Source organism: Hydra viridissima, unplaced genomic scaffold (assembly GCF_058129835.1).
Source record: "Hydra viridissima isolate aposymbiotic clone 2 unplaced genomic scaffold, HvirCarnegie_v1 scaffold_3, whole genome shotgun sequence".
Lineage (NCBI taxonomy): Eukaryota > Metazoa > Cnidaria > Hydrozoa > Anthoathecata > Hydridae > Hydra > Hydra viridissima.
In genome coordinates, this window is record NW_028324302.1 from 13,304,932 (window position 1) to 13,319,984 (window position 15,053).

The 15,053-nt window shown below is 31.5% G+C and overlaps 1 protein-coding gene across 2 annotated transcripts; it reads left to right on the forward strand.

Annotated features, from left to right (window-relative positions):
- The first annotated feature begins 7,103 nt into the window (after positions 1-7,103).
- LOC145180381 (charged multivesicular body protein 3-like) lies at positions 7,104-11,392 on the forward strand. 2 transcript variants are annotated; one of them, XM_090083160.1, is made up of 7 exons: positions 7,104-7,270; positions 7,669-7,729; positions 8,215-8,394; positions 8,544-8,665; positions 9,859-9,973; positions 10,108-10,151; positions 10,260-11,392. In XM_090083160.1, exons 1-7 carry the CDS (start codon positions 7,226-7,228, stop codon positions 10,338-10,340), a joined length of 648 nt encoding a protein of 215 aa, XP_089939286.1. In that variant the 5' UTR covers positions 7,104-7,225; the 3' UTR covers positions 10,341-11,392. The 2 variants fall into 2 exon arrangements, with proteins under 2 accessions (XP_089939286.1, XP_089939287.1); XM_090083161.1 differs by having other exon boundaries at positions 7,106-7,302.
- The last annotated feature ends 3,661 nt before the right edge of the window (positions 11,393-15,053 follow it).

Consider the following 15,053-nt stretch of genomic DNA (forward strand, 5'->3'; position numbering starts at 1 on the left):
GATTGGTTACGATTGGTAAACATTTAGTTTTTTTTCTAGTTTTGCTCCTTAACGTTTGGCAAAAAACTTTTTCGTCCTTTTTTTATAACAAAAATATCTTTTAAATGTTGAATCATCACAATTAAATGAAAAATCATTGGTACAAACTAAATTTTTAACCAAAATTGCAGCTACCATGAAAGATGGTGTTTCAAGTTAGGTGTCAATCGGAACAGCGAGAAAACTCGAGTCAATATTATATATATGTGTATATATATATATATATATGTATATATATATATATATATATATATATATATATATATATATATATATATATATATATATATATATATATATATATATATATATTATATATATATATATATATGATTTAAAGCTTGCATTTGTCATAATTACAATCTCCTATTCGGAGGTGAAACTTACTGTAAAGCCGTTTTGTAATACCAGGTGGGAAAGTCGGATTCAAGGTGTGGCAGTAAATTTTACGATGCACTTTTTAAAGTATCAGAAATCTCTGAAGATCTATATATCAAAAGTGAAACAGAATCCATTTGGAAGCTCAATTTGGGATTATAAATTTTTAGTGACTTTAGTTTTTTTGATACGATTTTATAATTGAATTGCACGGAAGAAATTACGTAAAGCGGATATTGACGTAGTTTCCTAGAAATCTTGTAAATATAGTTTGAGTGGTTTTTTTATGACAAAATTTGAGGTATTTTTATGTATTTTGGGATAAGTTTAAATTGTACGCGAAACTTTTTTAGAGGAGAGAAATCTGCTGCGTGTTTTTTTAAGTTCTTCTTTTTTCGTATTTTGAAACCAAAAACCCCAATAAACGATCGTGATTTTTAAGTTGTTTAAAACAATCTCCTAATAATTGTTTAGCTTTATCTAAAGCTAAATTGAAAAAAAGTTAAATGCATTTAAAGGATCTAAAAAATCTAAAAAATTCCAGATTTCAAAAATCCAATTCCTTAAACATTTGAAAAAAATTATTTGCTTATTATCAATTATCTAATCTGAAATAATCCTAGCATGCTATTCTAGTAAAGAATATTTATTGTCCGTTTTCCAGTCTTCCATTCTCATTTTTTTGTGGTAGTTTCTGGTTCTGGGGAGCCTAAATGATGCCTGTCTCACCTTTTCAACTCGACAATCCTGGGGATTGGTCTCCATTTCAGTTTTGGTGTGGCGGTATTATCATCACCATCCTAGTCGTCGTCATCATCATCATCATCATCATCATCGTCATTATCATCATCATCATCATCATCATCATCATCATCATCATCATCATCATCATCATCATCATCATCATCATCATCATCATCATCATCATCATCATCATCATCATCATCATTATCATCATCACCACCATTTTGATTGCTGTTTGGGTCAAGTCTAGCTGCTATTTGCTCTTCCATGGAGTGGTACTCCCACACTGGTAAAAGGGAGCTTAACAGATCGAGGTTCTCGTTGATTAAGACCAACTTCTTAGTTGTTTCTGGAGACAACCTGCGTATTTTTTGGTGAACCACCTGTCCAGCTTCACTAAAGGCCAGCTCACTTGAGGCACTTGAGACTGGCAGGTAATAATACTCCTGTGCAAGTCTTGAAAAGATGGGTATCTCTCTGCGATGTGTCCTCCACCAGTCAAGGACATCACCATCAAACCTATTACAGCTGTTTCTCTAAATTTTGCCCACTCGACGGTGATCGGAGGACCCTCAGCTGTAGAGTTTGTCTGCCTGAATTGGCTGGACACAATCTAAAAGGAAGGAAGTTAAACGTTTAGTAAACTTTGTATAACTTCGCTAACTTTAACCTAAAATTGTTTAACTTTAAATAATTTTTAAAAAATTTGTATAACTTTGAGCCTTTCCCCCGTATGACTTCGTATCCTCAAATTAAAATTTTCACGACTTTGTTCGATTGCATTAAGATTAAAGTAGAAGTATATTTTGTAAGGGTCCATTTCTTCATTGCTGGAGAAGATACAGACGGTAATGTAAAACCTCTTCATTAGCTCTTCATCAACACCTAGAATTTCTACTGACTTTTGGTATCACCTAAAATTAAAAAAAAAACTCCCCGTCATCTTCAAGAAGCTCATGGGTGATCTCATCTGAGACATTGATTGTAGCTTACTACTTTGTCATCCAGTCTTGTTGGTCTTTCAAGAAGGAGTGTAGCAGGTAACCTACAGCATAAGGCATGATGTCATAGCCTCCTCTTGGGAATTCTTTCTCTAGTTCTGCAATTAACTCAACCATGAAAGGACCTACTCCAGTGACACTGTTCTTTCTAATTTCTTTAACCATTTCCACATTTGGAAATAAGTTTGTAAATGCCGTAACTCTGTCATTTGGAGATAAGTTTGTAAATACCGTAACTCTGTCATTTGGAGATAAGTTTGTAAATGCCGTAACTCTGTCTCATTTTCATATAAAAATTGAAACATTTTAGTTACAGATAAAACAATCGAGTTTCAGTTTTCAAATTCGTATATTTGAAAACAGTAGTTTGAAGTATCAATGGTCTAGCCCCATAGCCGTGTTTACAAATATGCTAACTGAGGCTATACCTTGTGGGGTTTGGACAAAATAGGACAGAAATAGGAAGTCGAAAATTTTTTTTTTGGTTGCAACCAACTTTCAACCATTAGTTTGATGATTTATTGCATTTATTGAGGCGCATTCCCTTCACTCCAAAGCCTCATTTTAGTCCCCAAGAACTAAATCCAGCATAGGCACTTGAAGAAGTACATTATTTCCACATTTGAAAATGCATCATTTACCATTTATTCAATGAGAAGTTTACAGAAAATAAGCTCATTTGATACTCCATCCTCATTTTTATACTTTTATATGATATTTTTATACATTTATTGAAATGTGTTTGAATGGAACGAGTTCAGAAGCAAGTGCTTCGTAAAGATCTACTTTGTTTACTTCCAACAACTTGATAATTGATTTCTGGAAATCTGTGGTGTTTAATGCATTTAAACACAACTAAAAAAAGAACATAAACATGCGATCTAAAATAAAATTGTTTCTATGTTGTCGTTCAGCATGTGCACTAACGGTGTCTAGTGAACGACCAAAATTTCAGCCGAAACCAAAATAATACCAAAAAAATATGAAATAACTGTTTTAAATATGCACTAGAAAAACTGAGCTTATTTAATAAACAATAGCGTGCAAAAGTTTGTAAACTGCTAAAACTTTCTAGTTTTTTTGTCATAACTTTTTATCTCTTCACTGAAAATGAATGGAATTATTAACAATTGTTCTTCTAAAGTAATTATATACTATAATTTACTCAACAAAATATATTTCTAATTCCTCCCCATTTTTTCATTACAGCACATCAGTATTTTGTTGGATAGCCTCTAGATTATAATATTGCTTGACAACGATGAGGCATAGAGTCAACTAAGTTGATAAGCAGATCTTTGGGGATTTATGCAAAATATTATCTATAAATATTAAAATTATCTATCCCTCAAAGATACTCAATTTTTTGATGAAAGCAAACATTTGTACGATACTTCGCTATTACAAAGACTGCTGGTAATGCAAAAAAATAGAAATATATATTTTTAATAGTAGTAAAATATTTTCATACATTTTAGTGTTTATAAGCTCATCCTATTAACCAAAAAAACGTATGTATGAGTTTACCCTATTAATAAAAAAAATAATATTGGCAATGTAGTCTGAAAAATGCAGGGACTTGCTCAGTTACAAAAGTCGTCTGCTCAGATAGGTTGTCTAATTACAAAAGCCTCACAATATGGGATTAGAAATTAAGGTTTACTTTTTACCTTAAATAGGTTGTCTATATTTTGACAATAATGGCTAAAGCTCTACAATATGGCACTAGACATAAAGACTTTATATCTCTCATTGGACATTCAGTTAAAGATATTATTGGGGAAAAACTACCAAGTGTGAGAGATGTACTGAAGAAACTATTTTTCCACATCAAAAAGAGAAAAATGACTGTTTCTGAAAGTGCACATTCCATAAAGTGGAACAGTTGATTTGTTTGACATCAGTCAAACAAATCAACTGTTCTTTAGCAGCTGGAATTCACTTTTGAAAGGAACTTTAAATTGGAAGTGAATTTTACTACCAAATTTGTAAATGCATAAAAGTTTACACAATTCATCAATTTCTAGGTGACAATCAGAAGACCAGGAGTCTTCCAAGAGCCCGCTGGATGGCTAAAGCCATTTATTCACTCAAGATGAAACTTCTTATAAAAAAAAACAAAACTGCTATTGGGCTATCCAGGAAACAGGTCAAGTCTATCAGTTGGTTGAATCCATTTGTGTCTGTGTATCTAGAGTCATGGTTTACATGCAACACAGCAGCTGATGCTCCTCTGAATAATGTGCTCCTGATACAGCGTCTGAAGGCATATGAAGACAAACAAATCCAAGAAGCAGTACTAAAAATGATGCTTCATCATTCCTGGTATTTGGTATCACTATGTTTGTTCTTGCAGAAGATTGAAGCAGTCCAGAAAGCATTAATTGCCAATAGCATGACATCAGAGAGGGGAGCTCACTTGATCAAGACGTTGCCAGCATACATCAAGGACTTACAGCTGCTGTCATCATTCTTCAGTATGCTAGGTCTTAATGATAGCTTCCTGCATGTTAGTCCTGATACTTGGCCAGAACAACCATCATATCTTGAAGCAGCCAAGGTGATTTTACACCTCTCATGTCAGTGTAGGTGACTTACTCGCAATATAATTTTAAAGTAAATTCTTTGTGTAAGTATTTTAAGGGACAAACCTATATGTATTCTCTTTCTCCACCCCTCCCTTTGATTTGTTTATGTGATAACTACCCCTTTTTAAGCATATTGCGGTTAATAATGCTGGACCTGTTTTTCTCAAAAATATTGGTGGAGACAGTGCCAGTATGTTTATAGGTGGATCTTTTTATTTATATGTACTAGTACCTGCTTTATTTGTTTGGATTTGGTTTCCAATATATCATCTCCATCGTATATTTGTGGACTAAGACGTTACTTTATTAGAAGAGGCCAATACTTCAATTGTTAACATGTTTTTGAGACAAAGAAAAATTCTATCTGACAACGGTACACAGCTAGTTGCTAAGCAAACACAACTCTTTGCTAGCGATAAATCAACCGATTGTCAATTCAATGTCCCTGCTGCCTCGTGGTGAGATGGGCTGTTTGAAAGAATGGTAAGAATGGTAAAATAATGCCTAAAGAAAATTGTGGGTCAAGCTCGTTAAAGCTTTGAACAAATGTTGACACTGTTGGAAGAAAAAAAAAAAAGTAGTTAACAATCCCTAACAGTTGAGCCCAGTGTAGAAATTTTAACAACAAATCATCTTATCTTTGGGCGAAAGCTAAATTTAAATGGTGTTAATAGTGATAATAATACCGAACATGACGTAAAAAACGACATGATCATTAACCTCCAAACATTACTTGAAGATTTTATAAAACAACGAGATACCTAACAGAACTTTGAGCGTTCCATAAATCAAAACGTGACATTGCTAATGTAAAAATATATATTGGGGACATTGTTTTGATAGAAGAAAATAAGAAATCACAATCCTTCAGGAAGACTGTAATAGTTGAAAATATATTAACACCAAATGGAACTCGTTCTCGAGCAGCAATAGTAAAGTACTTGTAAGGAAATGGATCGTTTAGATTTTCCGGATTTATTAATTAGAAAGATGATAATAATGTTAATTGTCACGCCTTTTGTAGGTTTTATTACATTTCCCTTATTTAATTTCAAAATTATACCAGCTTTTCATAAATAGCATGTTTTGCTGTAATTAAACCTCACTTCTAAAAGTATGTAATGCTTTTAAATTGTTTTAACTGTAGAAAAGATAAATGTCATTGGAGTAACACATCTGTTCGAAATGCAGCATTCTAGACGAAAGTTAAGTCGTGATGAATTTGTTGCAATTAGTACCTTGTATAATGAAGGATTAACAAATCACTAACATGGAGAGCCTCATGCAACAGTTGGTAGTATTCTGCAAAGGTTTTTAGAGACCAATGATCACGTAGACGACTTAGCCAAGGCAGACCACGAGCTACCAAAGCCGTAGACGACCAATTTTTAATGCTTCAAACACTGAGAGAACGTTTCGCTTCTGCACAAAGTCTTCAAATACAACTTGGTGAGACACCATAAGAAGAAGACTGTGCTTTAAACTTACGACCTTGGGCAGCAGCTACTGGTCCTAGATTGTCTTTAGACCACTAAAGAAACAGGCTGGCTCTTGCAAGGAGGCATATGAATTAGGAATACATGATTGTGGAAAGGTCTTATTTACAGATGAGTCAAGGTTTTGCCTTGTAAGTTCTGAATTCCGACCAATTTCCTTAAAATCGAATGCGTACAAATTTAAAAATACTTTAAAAACAAAAAATGAAGAAATAATGCAATAAATTGCTCTATCCACAAAAAATGTTTTGAAATGTGGAAGGTGGGGGGGGGGCATAATATTGCAGTGCCAGATTTAGATCAAGATGATAGGCCACTGCAACTTTTTAGCCCCTAGTTTCTAAAGATTTTTTTCCGTTTTGCAATTCTTCAATTTTGTCATTTTGTAATTTTGCACATTTTAAAGATTTCTGTAACTGCCCAAAATCCAGTACTGCTCCTACGTCATTATAATTTATGTTTTTTCTTTCTACCAAACTGATCTGTATTTTTCGCACATTGCATCACATTGCTACATTATTCTGAAAATTATTTTTTACATTGCACTGTAAACTTCAAACAAAATTCTGTATTGCACATGATTTTTGCTATGTTTAATTCAACTATTGCATTAAGCCAAGTTAAGCCAAATTGTGGTTTGATGCATATCATCTCTTCATTTTTGTGTTATTTTAGTGATTGTATCTAAATCCAATATACTCCAATAGCAGCAACAGTAGAATGTTCAATTCCATTACTTACGATTGTAGGAAACACAGAAAACACGACAACTAACAAAAAACACGAACTGTAGGTTTTACTGAGTGTAACAATACCTTTTACAGAGTTACGTCATTGAAATCTTAAAAACCGCCGTCATAACAGAAATTCAATAATCTTAAATATCTATCCTAGTAACATATTGAACACAGCATCACCCTATAATAAAAAAAAAGTTTAACACAATTAGTTTGAAGAAGCTGGATTTGTTTTGTTAAAAATGGGTCTGTTTGGAAGAACACCCGTTAAAGATCCGAAAGAACAGGTTCAATGAAACATTTGAGGAGAAGTACATAAGTAAATTATTCAGCTTACAAGTTACCTAAACTGCCTATATTAATCTAGTTTTCTATCTACAACCATACAAACTGTAGTAAGCTAAGTTCCAACCACCTATGACCAAGCTGAAAAATTATCTTAAAAAACTATGCAGAAAATTTTATCTCAATCAAATGATGTAACTTTGTTGTACCAACTTAAGTTCTTCTCCTGTTTGTCCATTTCTCTCTTCTATTGTCAGTTTCTGGATTTTTGTATCTGTATTCGGCAGTTATCATAGTGTTATGTGCTAAAAAATGATAACGTTGTAACCTAAACTTAAAACCTGCAGTATAAAGATGAGGAAAAAGAATTTTTACGATAAGTAATTTTTTTATTATTTAGGTACGTGAATGGTCTGCAGGAATGAGAAAAGAGGGAAGAAGCCTTGATAGGACAATAAGAAGTAATGAGATTAAAAAATCTTACAAATATTTATAATGGAGATCCTATATTTGCTTATTGGGCGTTAGTGGTCAACAAGATGGGTGGACCTAGTGACCCATAATTAGCCTATATATATATATGTATGTATGTATGTATGTATGTATGTATGTATGTATGTATGTATGTATGTATGTATGTATGTATGTATGTATGTATGTATGTATGTATATATTTGGATTATATATAGGCTAATTATGGGTCCCTAGGTCCTAACTGTTTTAACCTTAAAACAACTATTATAGGATTCTATAGTAGTTGTTTTAAGGTTAAAACAATTAGTTATTGTTACAGTACATATCCTTAATTATAATTACACTTTTAAAACTTATTTAATTTTAGTTCTAAAAGCTTCTAAAACTGTCCTAGATGTTATTTTGTTTTTATATTTTTGATTTTTGAAATAAAAATGCAAATATATTTTGGGTTTCATTTTATTTTTTCAAGCTATAAAGTTGGAAGAAGCTAAAGTTCAAAGATCAATTAAAGATGCAGCAAAAAAGGGCCAAAAAGATGTTTGTTTTATATTAGCAAAAGAAATAATTAATTCACGAAAGGCTGTTAACAAACTTTACTCAGCAAAAGCTCAACTAAATTCTATTGAAATGCAAATGAATAATCAGTTAGGTAGATGCTTTTTTAGGTTAAGTATATCTTGATAACTTCTATTTTAGATAATACTTTGATATACCAGAATGTTTTCAGTTAATATAGTGCAGTCTTCTTTCGTGCTTATATTGTCAATCAATTATCTAAATTGATTTTTATTAACTTAGCTATGCTACGTGTTTCTGGTTCACTTTCTAAGAGTACAGAAGTAATGCAAAGCATGCAAGCATTAGTGAAAATACCTGAGCTTCAAGCTACAATGATGGAAATGTCAAAGGAAATGACAAAAGTATGTAGAAATATTCTAACTGAAATCTTAGTGAACAGTATGTTTTACTTGTCCACTAAATACCTTAAGAGGTATCACTACTTGTCCACTAAATACCTTAAAAGGTATCACTACTTGTCCACTAAATACCTTAAGAGGTATCACTACTTGTCCACTAAATACCTTAAAAGGTATCACTACTTGTCCACTAAATACCTTAAGAGGTATCACTACTTGTCCACTAAATACCTTCAGAGGTATCACTACTTGTCCACTAAATACCTTAAGAGGTATCACTACTTGTCCACTAAATACCTTAAGAGGTATCACTACTTGTCCACTAAATACCTTAAGAGGTATCACTACTTGTCCACTAAATACCTTAAGAGGTATCACTACTTGTCCACTAAATACCTTAAGAGGTATCACTACTTGTCCACTAAATATCTTAAAAGGTATCACTTGACAACTAATAAAGTCATTCACATAACAAAAGTCAGCATAAATGTTGGGAGTTAAATTTCTATTTTGCATTGCCAAATAAAAGTTTTTGAACTTTTTTTGTCTGATCAATTGTTGTTCAACAGTTCTTAAAAGGGGAGATGGGGAATGATGGTCTCCCAGCTTCTTTCAAAAAAAAAAAATACTCTACTGCTATTAAATATTCTCTTAGGAAAAAAAAACAACTTATTGTTAGTTCATTCACATAAATGTTTGATTCTATAGAAATAGTCTTTTTCTTCAGACGTTGTGTGAAAAACTCAATGTTTCAGGAGTTTTTTAAGTTGGCTTCTGGGTAATTTAATTCAAAATGTTTTTAAACATTTGCTTTGGTTGCATATATGTGTCCAGATAAATTTTTCTATGAAGAAAAAAAAAGATGCTCAAGATAAAGAATAGTAGACCATTTTTTATGGAGTTATTTGTTGTATATAGTTTGTTCCAAACCCAACACTTGAAAGCATTATAAATAATTTTTTTTTTGCTGTTTATTTGGTATATATATATTATATGCCAAATAAACAGCAAAAAAAAAAAATTATTTATAATGCTTTCAAGTGTTGGGTTTATGTTTTAGTTAACATTGTTACAGGTTTAGTTGTTAAAAGTTTACTAACGCTGTTACTATGTAATTAATTTTATTATATTAATACTGTTTAAAGAATATACTGAATCATCAAGTTGGTATTAGCTATAATAGCAACCTATTTCAGGCAGGTTTAATAGAAGAAATGCTTGAAGATACTTTCAATAGCATGGAAGATCAAGATGAGCTTGAAGATGAAGCTCAAGTAGAAGTTGAAAAAATCCTTTTTGAAGTGACTAATGGTAAACATGTCTATTTTGTGATCTTTTGCTCAAAGAAATTAAAAATTTATAAAAATTTGTAATAAAGGTGAGGAAAATTAATAATTCAGAAATGTGCAATATTTAATAATATCTATATTTTCTTTTTTACTAAGGTGTGTTGGGCCAGGCAGGTCCTGTAGCTACTGGCAGTTTGAAGGTAACTCAAAAAATTCTTAACAAAATAGTTAATCCTTATTTTTTGAACTTATGTTTCATAAATTTCATTTTTCAAGTTGTAAAAAAATCTTCATTTTTTTTGCTCAAGGCTCCTGGTGCAAATATTGAATCTGATGATACTGAAGAACTTGATGACATGCAAGCACGATTAGAATCATTAAGAAATTGATATTGAAAAAATTCCATGTAAATCTATTATATATATTCATAAAACATTAAATGGACTACATAATAACAAAGATCTTAACATTGGGATTGAGTTTGTAAATAGCAGCACCAGCTATATCATAGAATCATCAAAGATTGATGATATAAAGAATTTAAAAATTTTCTTTTTTTTTCTAATTAAAATTTAAAATTATTTTCTTAAATTTTTTATTTTAAATTATTGCTCGTTGAAAATACTGCTTTTTTTAAATCTGTTTAAGCTGCTTGAAAAAATTGAGGCTACCTTACATCTATGTACGGTCTCTTTTTATAATCAAGAAAATTTATAATTTACTGTAGTTATGAGTTCTTATTCTTTTTTGTTCAGTGGTTGCAATTCTGTGATATGATCTCAGAAAACTCTAAATATCACTAAGTAAAAAACGATTTTGAATTTCAAACTAGAATATGCAAGTTTATTATTTCAGATTTGGTCTCCGTTAATCCTCTATCTTTAGTTTTAAAAAACAAAATGAAAGTGTAGTTTAATGTAATTACTTTAGAAACGTATGTGTTAATTGACGTAAGACCAAATTGATCTGCCAGAGCCTCTTTCTTATGTTCATCTCATTTGATCAACATACGATTCAATCCATAGTTTATAAAGTAAATGTAAAGTTTCGATAAATATTGAATGAATACTGAGCTTTATACTGGTTAATCACTTCAAGGATACAATTTTTACCTCGTTATTTTAAAACTCTCCTGGGGGTGACCCTTTTAAATTTAAAGTGCAGTATATTTAAATTTGTTGCGCTTCCAGGATGTATAACAAAGTTGAAAAATAGTGTTCATTTAAAACTATCTTAAAGTTGAAAGAATAAAACATTTTTGGTGCAGCAGATATAAACCGTTACGACAATCAGATTCCAATCAAAAGAGCTCATATATACTCTGATCTTCTTTTTTCAAGATTTTAGTTATAAAACGTGTTGTAAATTCAAATAAATGTGAAATAATGTCTTTTTTTAATGGCTGTATTAATGAAATTTTAATTGTGCTTGTATTTCTTTACATGTTGTGATTTCAAAATAATCCTTCCATATCAATATAGTGTTCCAGTTTCTATTTTAAGTCTTCTGTGAAATTGGAACAGTATTTTCTATGAAACTAGAACAGTATTTTGGGACAGAGATGTTTTAGTTTTCTTATTAAGTTTAAATTAGTTTTAAAAATGACAAGAGAAGTAATTATGCACAAATATTTGGAAAATCCTGATTGAAGCTACAATTCTATAGCAAAAGAGTTGCAAATACGTGCCTACACCATTAATCGTGTCATTCAAAATTTTATCTCATGATAATGGATCTGTGTTCTGGTCTGATTTAGCTTCAAGTCATAAACTGGCTTTGGAAAAAAATGATGAAAAATTACCCAGAATTGAGAGTTATTGAAAAGTACTGGGTAATCATTAAACAAAAGATAAAAACAAAACAAAAAAACCTCGCTTAAGCAACAAAAATTTAATGGAAAAAAGCATCAAATAGTTATTACTGTAATGCTTATGGGGACCCCCTCATAAGCATTACAGAAATAACTATTTGATGCTTTTTTTGAAAAAAAAACTATTAGGTGGTTGAAAGAAAACGTGATTTTATTTTGAAAATTGTTTAGATATTAGATTAATACATTGGGATGCAATCATCACCATTCAATCATATCATATTAAAGACAACACATTAAGCCAGCTAAAATAAATCTGTTTGATCACACCATTGAGACTTAAGTTAAGGATGTAGAAGCACTGCCTTAAATGTGCACAATTACATATTGAAATTGAAACAATGAACATCAGTGAGATGATGGATAATTATATAGTGATTTTTCCCCCATAATTTCTAATGCTAATCACAGCTTCAGTGATTTCATGAATTTGTTTTGATAAGAACAAAAAAAAGCTAGTGTTTCCTTATCTGGTATCACCCAATGATAATAACTGGGTGATACCTAATCACCCAATAATAATAAGGTACTATTTATTCCATTTTCTGGCTTCCACTGGATAGTTTTCTTTTAGTTATTAATTCAACCACAAAAAAACTAGAGCTTGTTAGGAGGTATTTTAGAAGTCCCCCAAAATCTGAATTTTAGCCTGATAAAAGCCGGTAAAATTTCAAACACACAATTCACTACCACTAAGCCAAATCTGTTAACACTGAACAACACAACAATACTGTTTCTATTTATGGACACATCATTATTAGACGGTAATTGCAGGTGAAGAGATAAGCATCCAAAGTAAGAGCAAAATACCATTTTCGCAACATTCCGCGTAGTCAAAATGGAAAAAATTTTTGCGGTTGTTTTTTTTTTTCACATTACCTAAATACTTAGAAGTTCGTCAGTGGTCAAATTGCCAAATGTTTTACGGTGTTTTCAACCATCTGTAACAAATAATTTTTCTATGCTCCTTCCCTCAGCAGCAAGATTGTTGCAATTCTCAATTAGGGCATCGCTAGGTTCAGTACAATGGATGCACGACATATTTTTGAATGTAAGCAGAGCTTGCTTGTAAGATTTTGTTTGGCACCACAATTTGACTGGGAAAGTCAGAAAACTATTATCAAATCCAGTTGTATTAAAGAACATGTGAGAGATATGTAATACCAGAAGGCAGTTCTGTCAGCAGGTGTTGCCCATTATTGTCATGTCATTCACAAGTATCTGCTCTTGAACTATCGTCAAGGGTATTATCTAGCTATGAAGTTGTAATTGCAATGATCTAGTAACGCCCTTGATAATGGATTCACTGCATAAATAGATAATGCTCTAAAACCCGTCTTCTTCAAATGGAGAAGACATCAAACCTCAAGTCAATTGCGTCCACTTCTATGTACCTTGAGATTAATTCTGAACAAGCTAACGTGGAGTTATACCAACTCTTCAAAGCCTAATGATAAATATACAGGAAAACAGGTAACCATCCAAAAAACAGAGAATAGCTAGAAAATACGTGACAGATTTCAAAAAGCTGGATAAAACTGCTGTAGAAATTGCAGTATTTTGCATATATAAAGTCAAACGACTAAATTTCAAGCGTTAAGTTTAGTAGTTGCATTATTTCCCGTGCAGCGGTCCAGAAAAATGTTAAAAAAAAATTGCAGCTCTTTTAATTTTTACAGTTATGAATATTTTTCGTCCTTATCATATTTAAGATTTTTAGAACAAAACAATCTTGGTCCCTGGTCCTTGTTCCTGCTCGCCTGTGCTTGTTGAGACAGTAATCTATTCCCAACTGATTTAGTTGTTTGCTTAAAGCTTTAACTGACTTGTTCATATTTTTTGAATTCTTCCCGCAAATACTAACATGTTGTGAATCGGTTAATGGCGACGAAAGGATAGATACATTACCATTAGAAAAATGCATTTAAATTTATGATTTACGGAAATTGAATCTACAATATGCGACAAGATTATTCTTTATGAATTCCTTTTTATAAAATTTGCAAAATTAATAAAACAAAAACTGTTGATTTAAAAAATTTTAATTGAAACCAAAAAGTTACTATTATATCAACTATTATTAATGTTAACAATAGCATTTCCAAAACGAAGTTTTGTTTTTAAGAAAGATAAAAATTTTTTGAAAATCATGATATTAAGAAGCGTCAAAAGCATTTATACCTTTCAAAACTTTTATTAAATGTCCGAATTTTTTGTTTAATAGTTAGCATTTAGTATGCTCATCCCTATTAACCTTGTCATCCAAATAATGCCACAAATTTTCAAATGGATTGATATCCGAGCCTTGTTGGTCAAGCCCAATCCAATAATTCTATTTCACTTTATTCGAAATATGCTTTGGCAACCCTAATGGTATGTTTCGAATCATTGTCTTGTTGTAACATAAAATAATCCGGTAATCCTAATATATTGACGGAGGGGACAAAGGTTGTTTTGTAAGATATTGACATATCCACCTCTTCTTAGTTTTTCTTCATTTGAAAAAAGTTACCCTTCCATGTTTAATGGTTGCTTTTATGTTGCATTCTTAAAAAAAAAAACACCATTCGTTTACATACTGCATACACACCAGACGACAACACTGGGTGCTAAGAGTTTGTCGAAAGAATTTCAAGAAAACCACCGTGCCATTTTAGCAACAGTAATTGTAAAAATTGGTGCAACTTGACAGAAAGCCGTTCAGCTTTAGTACTGCATGGCATAAATAATAAACACAGGCAAAAGAAATGGAATTGTTAGAATGTTGAAAGAGAAATGAGGAAGGCTTTTGCAATGGTTCCACACTTCAAAATTGTGGGAAATTTGTGTTGTTTTAAAGGGTTTTTCACTTACGTTTTTGAAATGTGCGTATATTTTTTGCAATTTTTAAAGTGGTTTTCCATCGTCCCTAACTTCTAAATTTAAGCTTTGCAGGATATTTCTATCCAAAATATGTGTTCTGTTTTATGGTTAATAGGCAAAAATCGATTCGATAGGAACCCAATATATGGAAACTTTTCAACTTGTGAATTCACTTACAACGTACTTCTGTTAACACTTTAAATACTTGCAAAATAGTTTAAAGGTAAACAGAAGTAATTAACAGGCTATGCAATCCAAAATAAGATATGGCATGTTCTTAAAATTTTAGTGTAACCATACCATTGTTAAATATTCATGCCATTTTCACACCATTTTTTCAACCGTCAGAAAGTGCCGTAAATTTAATGTC